At 53.3% G+C, this 12,825-nt stretch overlaps 1 protein-coding gene across 1 annotated transcript; it reads right to left on the bottom strand.

The window, feature by feature from the left end:
• Positions 1-2,490: 2,490 nt before the first annotated feature.
• Positions 2,491-6,786, bottom strand: LOC308268581 (cytoplasmic tRNA 2-thiolation protein 1-like; the record flags this gene model as incomplete). The annotated part of the gene is made up of 2 exons (XM_080703700.1): positions 2,491-3,098; positions 6,279-6,786. 2 exons carry the CDS (start codon positions 6,784-6,786, stop codon positions 2,491-2,493), a joined length of 1,116 nt encoding a protein of 371 aa, XP_080559826.1.
• Between the last annotated feature and the right edge of the window lie 6,039 nt (positions 6,787-12,825).

Below are 12,825 nucleotides of genomic sequence, written 5' to 3'. Positions count from 1 at the left end.
GTACCACACACAATTTTTTTTTTTTTTTTTTTTTTTTTTTGCAGTATTGGGGATGGAACCCAGGGGTATTCTACCTCCGAGTCATACCCCCAGCCCTGTATTTTGAAACAGGGTCTCACTAAGTTGCAGAGGGGCCTAAGTTAGGCCCTCTGCAACTGACACAATCCTCCTGTCTCAGCCTTCCAAATGCTGGGGGGGGGGATCTTCTTTTAACTTGCCTAATTCCTTGAGACTGTCAAGAGAGAAGTCTAAGCATAATGTTGGGCTTACCTGAGTGTTCTGCCCTTCCCTCTAAGACCCTGTCCCTCGAGTCCCTGCCCGCCTCAGTAGCTCCAGAAAGCACGACTTCTGACCCCAGCCCACCCACCACGCTGCTGGAGGCTCAGCTCAAGCTCCCAGCCTCCCAGCCGGTACTTTCTCCTTGCCTTTGGGCCCCTCCAGTAAACAAGCTTTTTCCCCCCCCCTGGAAAAATGGCCACTCTTGCAGCTCTTCAGAGTCTTCATGTCCTTTTGTGTATGTAGATATGCCCCTTTCCCCCAGCTGGTCTCGCCATCCCAGTTGACACAGCTCCTCCATCACGGCTAACAACCTCCCTTTATTTTGGTCTCTGCCCCACAGTCCCCTTCTCAGAGAGGCTCTGACCTATGAAACTAAAGCAGCATCCCTTTGCACCTTTCCCTTCTGTTGCCTTATTCCCTGTTTTCAGCACTTATTACCTGACATTATATTATACATTTATTTATCTATTACCTGCCTCCTGTGAGACTGTACACGCCATGAAAACTTTGTTTAAAAATAATGCCTAGAGCCGGGCGTGGTGGCGCACGCTTGTAATCCCAGCATTCGGGAGGCTGAGACCGGAGGATCCCCGTTTGCGGACAGCCTCAGCTACTTAGTGAGGCCCTCTGCAACTCAGTGAGACCCGGTTTCAAAATAAATAAAAAAAATAGGGCAGGGGCTGTAGCTCAAAGGTTGAATGCCCCTGGGTTCCATCCCTAGACCTGCAATAAATAAATAAATAAAATGCCTAGCTGGGTGTGGTGGCGCATGCTTGTGATCCCCACGCTTGGGAGGTGGAGATAGGAGGATTGCACAGGTTCAAAGCCAGCCGCGCTGGCTTAAGAGACCCTGTTTCCAAATAAAAATATAAAAATAGGTCTGGGAGTGTAGCCTGGAGGTAGAAGGGTTTCCAGGAACCCCAGTACCACAAATAAATAAATAAATAAATAAATAAATAAATGCCTAATGCCGGGCATGGTGACACATGCTTGTAATCCCAACATTCGGGAGACTGAGACAGGATCGCGGTTCGCGGACAGCCTTAGCTACTTAGTGAGGCCTTTTGCAACTCAGTGAGACCCTGTTTCAAAATAAAGAACAAAAAATAGGGCAGGGGGTGTAGCTTGGAGGTCGAATGCCCCTGGGTTCCATTCATAGACCCACAAAAAATAATACCTAGCACATACAGTCCCTACACATATTGTTTAATAAATGTTTCTTGAACAAACGATGCTATGTCATCCAATGGGGGGGGGGGGATCTGGTCTTTGCGCTCAAAGTCCGGTCTGGATGGAGGGTCGTCCAAGAGGGCTGGACTGAGAGTGCCGGCATACGCCTGTAAACCAGTACTTGGGAGGCTGAGACGGGAGGGTTGCAGGATCAAGGCCAGCCTTAACAACTTACCAAGTCCCTGGCTCAAAACAGAAAGAGCTAGGGGTGCTGCTCAGAGGTAGCCTGTCCCCTGTTCAGTGCCTGAGAGATGGGGGAGGGGTGTTGGGAGAGTCCTAAGCCCAGAGCTGGGTGGGGTGGAAGAAGAGAATAAGGGAAAGCAGTTTTAGGAGGACCCTGAAGGTTTGGGCAGGAAGGTGGGGAAGGAGCATCCCTGATAAGGGAGCCGCCAGCAAAGCTTGGAGGTGCGTCTGAGAAGGCCTAGTGTCTGCAGGGCTGGGGCAGGACGCTACCCTTCCAGGACCAGCAGAGCAGCCCTTGAAACCCTGAGCCCCCTGGTGGCCAAATCCTAGCAGGAGCCGCCCAGTGGCCGCCATCCATTCACTTTCAGAGGATGGAATGGAGACTAGAATGGTTGTCACTAACCCAGGCTCACCCAGCTCTGCCTCCAAAGATGTCTGAGGAGCCTGCCCCTTGTCACCCATCCGAAAGACCAGGATAGTTCCAGATGAGGACAGATAAGGATTGGACGGGGGTTGGGGGGACAATCCCACATTTGGGAGCTCTGGAACCAGGTGGACCTTGGTGGGAGAACCCTCAGTTAAGAGGGCTCAGGCTACAGCCGGTGAGGTGGAGGTGCGGTGGCCGGGCGCGGCGCCCGCTGGACGCTGAGCACAGGGGGCCGGCGTCCCGGGTGCCGCGAACCACCTCGCCCGGCGTGCTGGGTGACTGTGCTTCTCCCGCTGCAGGCCAACAGGAGGGTCAGGGCCAGCCTCGCGGCCCCTGGGGAGATGGTCAGCGCGCAGCCCGGCCCCACGGGCTCAGTCCGGCCCCGCGGCGCAGCCTCGCCCCCCGGGGCCGCCTCCGTCCTCTCCGCAGCCGCATGGACGTCCCGGCGCGGGCAGCTCGGCCCCGGCGCCGTCCGCAGCGGCCCCAGGCGGCGGCGCCCCCGGGCCCTCCTCGCCCAGCCCGCGGCGGCCCTTGCCGATGGCCAGGCGCGGCCGGCCGCGGGCCAGGCCGTCCAGCAGCGCGCAGGCCTGGCAGAGCGCCTGGCTGGCCAGCGCGCCGCAGCGGGCGCAGGCGCGGGCCGGCGGGGCGCGCGCGGCGGGGGCGAGCGCCAGGCGCGCGGCCGAGTGCGCGAGGTCCAGCGCCGCCGACGGCCGCGCCGCCTCCAGGCGCTTGAGCAGCTCGCGCGCGTGCCCGCGGAAGGCCTCGGGCGCGTACACGCACTCCTCGGAGAAGTAGCGCAGGCGGCGGAAGTGCGCGTACAGCACCACCTCCTTCTGCGAGGCCCGCTGCAGCGGCCGGCAGCGCGGCCGCGCGCCCCCCTCGCCCGCCGAGCCCAGCCCGCCGCCCCGCGCCAGGCGCGCCGCGTCCCCGCGCAGGAAGTTCATGAGCAGCGTCTCCGCCGTGTCGTCCGCGTTGTGGCCTGCGGGAGGGAGGGAGGGAGAGACCGCGGTGAGGGGCGCCGCGAGCTCCCTGGGGCACCTTGGGGCGCCCCCCTGGGCCCACCCACGGCACACCAAGTCCCTTCACCTAAGTCTTTTTCCTGCAAACGCGATTTGCAGGAAAACACTGAGACCACACAGGAGAAAAAGTGGCGTCGGAGACCTGGACAGCTGTGACAGGTGTCTCTAGGAATACAGACCACTGTGTTTGGTACTGGGGATCGAACCCAGGGGCATTCCACCTCGAAGCTTTGCCCCAGCCCCCCCCCCTTTTTTTTTAACAAGGTCTCACTCCTTTGATGCGTCTCACTACTTGCTGAAGCTGTCCTTGAACCTGCGATCCTGCTGTCTCAACCTCCCAAATCCTGGGATCACGGGCATGCATCACCAAGCTAACGGGGAGAAAGTCAATGAATCTATTTACACACCACCCACCATAAAATTTAAAATTTCAGGCCAACTTTCTGCATCTTGTCATTTTATTCTGTAGGTTAAAAGCCTGGTCTCCCAGGGCTCCTCCCTAGGGCCTTGGCATCAACTGTTTTTTCTGCTGAGAAGGCCTCCCGACCACTGCTGACCTCACCTGGTTACCCCGGACCCCGGGTCTCCGAGGGCCTCCTATTCCCGCCTCTTCCCTCACAGGAGGAGCCCACTGTAAACTCTGCACAAGGCCGATGTAATTTTCCTTAGTAACACTTGTCAGGTTGTCATTCCGTGTGTGATGGACAAGGGCAGCTCTCTGGGGCATCATCGTAGCAGCAAATAAGGCTATTTTACTTTTTTCAGCCTCTAGATGCTTTACACACAGTTCATCTAATAGTCTGGAATCTAGATGTTAGCAATATCCCCATTTTATTTTATTTTATTTGTACCCAAGGGCGTTCGACCTCCAAGCTACATCCCCAATCCTTTTTATTTTTTAGTTTGAAACAAGGTTTCACTTAATTGCTAAGGCTGGCCTTGAACCTGCAATCCTCTTGTCTCAGCCTCCCAAGTACCGGGATTACAAGCATGCACCACCATGCTTGGCTTATGTGCCTCTCTTTCTTTGTGGTACTGAGGATGAAACCTTGGGGCATTGTACCTCCAAGCTACACCCCCAGCCCTATATTTTAGTCCTTTTAATTTTGAAACAGGGTCTCACTGAGTTGCGAAGGCCTTGCTAAGTAGCTGAGTGATCCTCTGGTCTCAGCCTCCCGAATGCTGGGATTACAAGCGTCCGCCACCACGCCTGGCCTTATATCCCCATTTTAAAAAGAAAACTGAAGTTAGGTAACATAACATGTATCTAGTAAGTAGTAAATGGTTAATAATTATTTAAGTAATGAGTGGAAGAGAATTGAGTTATCAGAAAAGAGAAGCCAACAGAAAATTAGTTAAAAGATGTATTTTGCTCAGACCACGGATGGTTTCTTGTGGAAAATACCCCTTCACACCCTTGCTTTGCTTTGTGAAGGGAGACACAAAAAATGTAATTTAAAAAGTGTGCCCAAACCGGGCGTGGTGGCACACGCTTGTAATCCCCACGCTTGGGAGGCGGAGACAGGAGGATCACGCAGGTTCAAAGCCAGCCTTGCTGGCTTAAGAGACCCTATTTCCAAATAAAAATATAAAAATAGGTCTGAGAGTGTAGCCCTGAGGTAGAAGGGTTTCCAGGAACCCAGTATCACTAAAACAAACAAACAAACAAACAAAAAAGTGTGCCCAGTGTAATATACCATGCCTGTTATCCCAGCTACTAAGGATTGCAAGTTCAAGGCCAGCCAGCTGGGCAACTTAATGAGACCTGTCTAAAAGTAAAAAATAAAGGACTAGGGATGTAGCTCAGAAGTAGAATGCTAGTAGAATACCCAGCATGGTACACGCTTGTAATCCCAGTACCTGGGAGGCTGAGACAGGAGGATTGCTGTTTGTGGATAGCCTCAGGTACTTAGTGAGGCCCTCCACAAGGAATTAAAGCTGGGCGTGGTGGTGCACGCTTGTAATCCCAGCATTCGGGAGTCTGAGACCAGAGGATCACAGTTCGCAGACAGCCTCAGATACTTAGTGAGGCCCTCTGCAATTAGTGAGACCCTGTTTCAAAATAAAGAATAAAAAATAGAGCAGGAGGTGTAGCTCGGCGGTCAGATGCCTCTGGGTTCCATCCCCAGACCTGAAAAAAAAAAAAAAAAGAATAAAAAATCGGGCTGGGGTATCTGGGAGGTAGAATGGCCCTGGTTCCATCCCCAGAACCTCAGAGAGAGAGAGAGAGAGAGAGAGAGAGAGAGAGAGAGAGAGAGAAAGAAATCAACCAACCCGTCAATGCACACCCACACATAGAAAACATTTTGGTTATAAAAAATACCCCCCCAATTTTTTTTTAAATGACAAAGAATGTTTTTCTAAAGTAAAAAACTCCAACCCTAGCCCCTGGAGAGTGACCTCTTTATCCCTCTAATTCCCAATGTGTGTGGATTAAGAATGGTGGTAGAAGCCAGGCAAGGTGGTGCACGGTGGTAATTCCACCATTCAGGAAGCTGGGACAGGAGGATCAGGGTTCTAGACAGCCCCAGCTACTTAGTGAGGCCCTCTGCAACTCAGTGAGACCCTATTTCTTTCTTTCTTTCTTTCTTTCTTTCTTTCTTTCTTTCTTTCTTTCTTTCTTTCTTTCTTTCTTTGCGGGTCTAAGGGACCCTGTTTCAAAATAAAGAATAAACCGGTCGCGGTGGTGCAAGCTTGTAATCCCAGCATTCTGGAGTCGTGGACAGGGGGATCACATTCTTAGGACAGTCTCTGCTACTTGGTGAGGCCCTTTGCAACTCATTGGCACCTTGTTTCCAAAAATAAAAAAAACTAAAAAATAGGGCTGGGGTGTACCTCAGAGGTACAATGCCCTTGGGTTCCATCCCCAGTACCGCAAAAAATAAAAATAAAAATAAATAAAAAATAAAATAAAAAATAATTGGTGGCGGATCAGAAGCTTCTAACTTGGCCCTACCTCATCTCCAAAAGGCGCTCACTACTCCCATGAACCTTCAGTGGGCTACAGCCCCAAAATGGAGCCAGCGCACCTCTCACCCCTGAGCCCTCCCCCGGGCCCCGCCCAGGGCCTCTGTCCCCAGGCCTGGGTCCCAGCCCCCCCCCAGCACCCTCTGGCTCCCGCGCCCCCTCCCCGCGCTCACCGGTCACGATGTGCGTGGCTCCCACGAGGCGGGCGCCTTCCTCCAGCGCCCGGCGCCGCAGGACCCCGCAGAAGGTGCAGCAGGAGCGGCTGCGGCCCGTGCCCGCCGTGCTGCGGGCCACGGCGTCCATCGTCCAGCCCCCGAAGAGGTCCGCGTAGGCCACCACGGTGAGCGGCAGGTCCCAGCGCGCGGCCTGGCTCCGCACGGCCGCCAGCGCCGCGTCCCGGTAGCCGCCGATGCCCTCGTCCACCGCCACGAGGCGCAGCGTGATGCCCAGGCGCGGCGCCAGCTCCCGCAGCACGTGCGCCAGCACCGTGGAGTCCTTGCCGCCCGAGGCGCCCACGGCCACCACGGCGCCCCGCGGCAGCAGGCGGCCCGCCTGCACCGTGTGCAGCACCTCGGCCTCGAAGGCGGCGCAGAAGCAGGCGCCGCACAGCGCCTGGCCCGTGCGCGGGCGGCGGAGGGCGGCCCGGGCCGTGCCGCAGGAGGCGCACGGCGGGGCGGGCATGGCTGTCGGCCTGGCCTGCAGGGGAAGGAGGAGAAGCGGGTTACACCAGGGGTCTGCGCCCGGAACGGGCCTGGAGCACGTGTGCAGGGGTAGCTCCTTCCAGGTGGGGCACCAGAGGGTTAAATGTGTCTGCGGGCATAAAGAGGCCTCTGCTCCAGGGAAGGCTTCTGAGAGTGAACCGTAAGCACCTGCAAAAGAAGAGGCCCAAGGAGTTTGAGTAGGGAAGAGAAAGAGATGAGCAAGTTGTACACAGAATTAGGTAGTATCTGTTCCAGAGGGATGGGATACCTGTGTTACTGGGATTGAACCCACAGGCGTTCTACCTCTAAGCTAACAGCCTCACCCCCCACCCCATCCCACTTTTTTTTTTTTTCCTTTTCCAGTACTAGGGATAAAACCCAGGGGCATTCTACCTCCTAGCTACACCCCCCAGCCTTTTTTTTTTTTTTTTTTTTTTTTTTGGTGGTACTGGGGTTCCTGGAAGCCCTTCTACCTCTGGGCTACACTCCCAGACCTATTTTCACATTTTTATTTGGAAACAGGGTCTCCTAAGCCAGCATGCGCGGCTGGCTTCGAACCTGCGTGATCCTCCTGTCTCTGCCTCTCAAGGGCGGGGATTACAAGCTTGCGCCACCATGCCTGGCTTTTTTTTTTTTTTTTTTTAATGTGGTGCTGGGGATGAAATCCAGGGACCTTCTACCTCCGGGCTACACTCCCAGACCTATTTTATACTATATTTGGTTGGAAACAGGGTCTCACTAAGTAGCTGAGGCTGGCTTTGAACCTGCGTGATCCTCCTGTCTCAGCCTCCCAAGTACTGAGATTACAAGCTTGAGCCATCATGCTCCACTATTTTTTTATTCTTCATTTTGAAACAGGGTCTCACTGGGTTGCAAATGGCCTGGCTAAGTAGCTGAGGCTGTCCACAAACCGTGATTCTCCCTGTGTCAGCCTCCCAAATGCTGGGATTACAAGCGTGCACCATCATGCCCAGCTCCTCAGCCCTTTATTTTAGTTTGAGTCGGAGTCTCGCTAAGTTGCTGAGGCTGTCCTTAAACTGGTGATCTTCCTCTCTCAGCCTCCCCAGGACTGGGATTACAGGTGTGCAGCATCATGCCGGGCTAGGGTGCCTTTAAGCACAGCCTCCAAGAAGGCCACTCTCGCTTCATTCCTGATCAAAGGGACAAGGTAGAGATCACTGGCCTGGCCCCCTAGAGTTGTTCAAACTTAGGAGGGGAGGTAGCAGCCACTCTAAGGACAGAGAGAGCCCAGAGGGCTAGAGCTCTGTGGCTATACCTGAAAAATCAATTGTATTTCACCTGGGGGGAGGGGAGGAGAAGAATACTGTCTCCAAGAATGGGTCCTGATCACTTCCTCTGAAAGGTAGGGTGATCGCTTCTAGAGCTACCCAACTGAAGATCCCAATGGCCTCCTTTCACATCTCTGCGGTGCCCAAACTGACCAGCTCCCACTCCCAAGGAAGAACGTTGCTCTTCCTGAGCTCCTTCCTGCCTGGGCATTCTGCTGAACGCTGTGATGATCTGGTGCTCACATTCTAGTCTCAGCTCAAACTGATTCATCCACTGAACTGATTCCACTAAGTGCTCCCCACGCACCCATCCTTCTCTAGGCACTGGGGACATCCCGGTGAGCAAGGCAGTAAAGGTGCCAGTTCTCTGGGCACCAGTGTTTTCCTGGAGCGCCAAGCCATGGGTTGGCAAATAAGTAATCATGGTGCTTCCAAAAATAATTTGAGGAACTTATCCCTGGTGTTGCAACTGTGAGGGAATGGGAGAAGTCCTGGGTGGTCAGAAAATGCCTTTGAGCTAAGGCCAGCAGGATGAGAGGGAGCCAGGCATTTTAGAAAAGTTGGGAAGAATGTTCCCAACAGAGTTAGGAGCAAATGCCAAGGGTCTGGAGAGCAGGGCCTGGCCATGCTGTGGTTTGGAAAGCGAGTTGTGGCTGAAGACCTCAGAGGGCCCGAGTCTTGGAGGCCCCGAAGAGCTGGAATCTTATTCTGAATGAGATGGCCGATTTGAAGCCGTGGATGACAATCGGATGCATACCTTAGCAGGGTTCCTTGGGCTGCCTGTTAGAGGGGGAGGGTGGTAAAGAAACTGGCAGAACAGTCAGGTCGCAGCACGCCTGAGGCAGTAGAGGGGGAGAGAAGCGGTCAGATACTGGGTCTCCTCTGGAGATGAGACTCACAGAAGGCTAGGTTAGGGAAAGGAAGTAGACGAGAGAAACAAAGGACTTGGGGGAAAATGCCAACAGTATGGCTGGAACACTTCAGACAGTAGGGCTGCTTAGTGAGCTGGGAGACCAGCGAGAGGGAAAGACTGAGGGGGTGGGTTGAGGGCAGACGATCTGGAATTCCGTTTGGACGCGGCAGACTTTCTGAAGCCCTTTGAGCTGACAATTGTTTCCTGTCCTCTGAGCTGGGTCTGGCGCCTCCCTCCCTCGGCAGCCTGACTCCGCCCGCCGGCCAGCGCTGAGCACTCAGGCTATTGGTAGGAGAGAAAAGAGCCCCTTGCACCGCGCCCGGGTTGGAGGAGACAGTCAAGCGGGACAGCAGATGCCACCGCCCCTTGGGGCACTCCTGCCCGGAGAGAGGCGTGGGGGATCATGAAAAGTGCCATCTCTCCAGGGATGCCAAGGAGAATGCGTGGAAAGAAATGCAGCAGAGACCTTCCATTTCCACACGGCGGCGCGAGAGAGCCGCCGCGGGAGCGGGCGCTCACCTGTGCAGAGCCCGCGCTGGCAGACCGTGGTTCCCGGGAACCGCCGAAGCGCGTGAAAGGGCTCCGCGCCCAGCTAGCTCGGGTAGGCCCGCCTACAACTCCCAGAGGCCCCGGGTGCCTACGACTCCCGGCGGCCCCCGCGGCAGCGCCGCTCGCCCCGCCCACCGCTCCCAGAAGGCATTGGGCCGTCGGGGTCGTTTCCTGTGTGCGCCTGCTAGCGCCCTTGTCTGACGCCTGGTGGTTGTACCTGCTGGGCGTTTCACAGTTTATTCCGGAGCTAGAATAGATATTTTTCAGATTTTCCAGGCCTTGTGTGGGTGTCAGCGTTTGTGCGAGGGTGGGTGGGTCGAGAGACAGAGGAAAAGAAAGAGAGCGCCTGCGCTGAGCGCGGTCCACGCCCGGGCGGCGGCGGGATGCGGAGTGCTCCCTGCGCTCCTCCTGCAGGCGGGGCGCGGCCGGGCGGGCTGTGTGCTCGGGCGGAGCCTGGAGACGGCGGCTTGTAGAGCTCTGCTAGTGCCCCAGGCGCGGTGATCAGTTAAACGCAGTCGTTGGCCAATCACGTTACGACCTTTGCTAGGTGGAGTCGAAGGCTGAGGTCGGATTGAGGCGGGTTAGATGAGAACAAAGCACTCTCCCTAGAAACCTCCGGAGGCCTTGCTTCCCAGGTCCAGGCCCTCAACCTCCTTCCCATCCCCAGTTCCCCCCACTACCCGTATATGCTGGATCTTCTCTCCCGTGAGGCGGGTGATTGGGAGGATTGAGGGTGAGGGGTGATGGGGGACGTGCCTTTGGTGTCTGAGTCAGTCTCCAGGCTGGAAATCGGGTGTGGGTGTGGAGTGTGGGGGATGGAGACAGTCTGCGCCAAACCACAAGTGTGCTGGGCCTGGTTAGGACGAAAGAACAATTAATGTGAGGTGCCACATGTTAAGGGCTGCAGGAGCTCAGAGATTAGCAGTGCTGCAAGCCAGGACTGGGCGAGCGGGCAGGGTTGGGGGAACACAGCACATAACTCATTAAGTCCCAAGATTTCGATGCTACAAATAGTCCAATGAAATTGGCACAGGTGCATTAATCATAATCTAGAGCTTATATAATTTATTGTACTATAATTATTATCTAATTATGCTATTATGTAGTTATATGTTAGGTGATTATATACTATATTTAAGTTTTTATAGGTGTTCCACATCTGAGATGATGGGACAAAGTGGATTAATGAAGTTAGCTCGTGCCAGACACTATACTCTGCACCTCCCAAGTACCGTCTCAAGTTCCTGGTCTATGAAATGAAGATAATATTCTTACCTGCCTTATAAAGTATTTCTGAAGATAAGCTTGTTCACATCACTCTACCAAACAATAAACATTTGCATCCCAATTCCCATAATCAGGGATACCTGCCTTTTTTAGGCCTAATTTTGTAGTCCTTTGAAAGCAATCAGTGTGAGGAGCCAGGCATTGTGGCACATGCTTGTAACCCGAGTACTTGGGAGGCTGAGACAGGAGGATTGCAGTTCTGGGCCAGCCTCAATCCCCAGTATCACACACACACACACACACACACACACACACACACACACACACACACGAGGTAAGAGTTTCAAAACCTCATGCAGCCTAATCTGTCAGTGGTTCCCAATTGGGGAGGGTGAGGAGGGTGGTTTGGTTCCCTGGGAACATTTGGCAATGTCTGGAGACATTTTTGTTGCCATAATGAAGAAAAGAGGAGAGATGTGACCAGCACCTAGTGAAGGCCAGGGATGCTGCCACCACACTGCACGGGGGAGCCTCCCGCAACAGAATTATCTGGCCCCCAAAGTTAATAGTGCCATGGCTGAAAAACCCTGACCTAAATATGTGTGGTATTTTTTGTCTTTTATTTGGAAATTTGTTTAATTAAATATCTCAAAACTATTCGCATGCTTTTGCGTGGGAAATTATTTAAAAGAAGGATTATCTCAAACTGGACATCATCAAAGAAGAGGATACTAAAGCTAGCCCACCGGCTGAACATAATAACACACTTGTAATCCCAGCACTCGGGAGGCAGAGACTGGAGGATCCTGGTTCACAGACAGCCTCAGCTACTTAGGCCCTTCGCAACTCAGTGAGACCCTGTTTCAAAAATAAAAAGACTAGCCGGGCGTGGTGGCGCACGTTTGTAATCCCAGTACTTGGGAGGCTAAGACAGGAGGATCGGGGTTTGCAGCCAGCCTCAGCTACTTAGGCCCTCTGTAACTCAATGAGACCCTGTTTCAAAATAAAGAATAAAAAATAGGGCAGGGGGTGTAGCTCAGAGGTACAATGCCCCTGCCTGGGTTCCATCCCCAGTACCAAAAAAAAAAAAAAAAAAAAAAAAAAAGCTAGCCTGTCATGTAACTACTTGCTCCACCTTGAATGACAACATTTCTGTGCCTCTGTCATCTGTTAAATTCAACAGGGAGAATAATAGAGGTTGTTAGAAGAACAACGCAACCCAGTGCTTGTTGTATGGTGCTATAAAAAGGGAGTATTTGGTTCCTTATGTCATTTCCTTTGGGGCAGCAATGATTGACAATATTGAGATTCAATCAGGCTCAGTGGCGCACACTTGTAATCCCAGTACTTGGGAGGCTGAGACAGGATGATGAAGGTTCAAAGCCAGCCTCACCAACTTAGTGAGATCCCCATTTCCAAAATAAAAAAATATAATAGGGCTGGGGGTATAGCTCAGAGTTAAAACACCCCTGGGTTCAATCTCCATATGTATGCAGTATTAACTTCCTGGTTTCTATGAGAACCTCTGCTCGAGACCAAACTTGTAAACATGAGAGGCAGGTCATATCACTCCCCCTCTCCCCACCCTGACCCAGAATAGCCTTCATGATGTAACCGTCTCCACCCTGAGCTCTCTTCCTATCACTGTTGACAGCAGTTTCCCTTCCCACTTCAGGCTGTTATACTTGCTGTTCCTTCTGCCAAAAGCACTTCCCGTGGACCGGCCTCGTCTTCCAGGTCACCAGTTAAGTGTTGCCTCCCCAGCCAACCTCTCCAAAATAGCTGCCTGCTATTCTTTTACTCATTAACTCACTATTGCATGACTTTTTATTATTATTATTACTTGTAGGTTTTTATGACTCTGAAACAATCTGTTTTCTAGTCTGCCCCACCAGAATATGGATGTCATGGGGGTAGAGATTTTTGGTGATTTATTTGTGGCCATATTTTTGTTCCTACACTGATAGCACAAAGTGGGTGTTTAGTAACTATAGATAAAAATGTAAATGAATGCTCAGCCCTTGTGCTGAGTGGCACCGGG

This window comes from Muscardinus avellanarius (assembly GCF_963383645.1).
Source record: "Muscardinus avellanarius genome assembly, chromosome: 10".
NCBI classification, from domain to species: domain Eukaryota; kingdom Metazoa; phylum Chordata; class Mammalia; order Rodentia; family Gliridae; genus Muscardinus; species Muscardinus avellanarius.
This window is presented reverse-complemented; position numbering and strand designations above follow the sequence as displayed.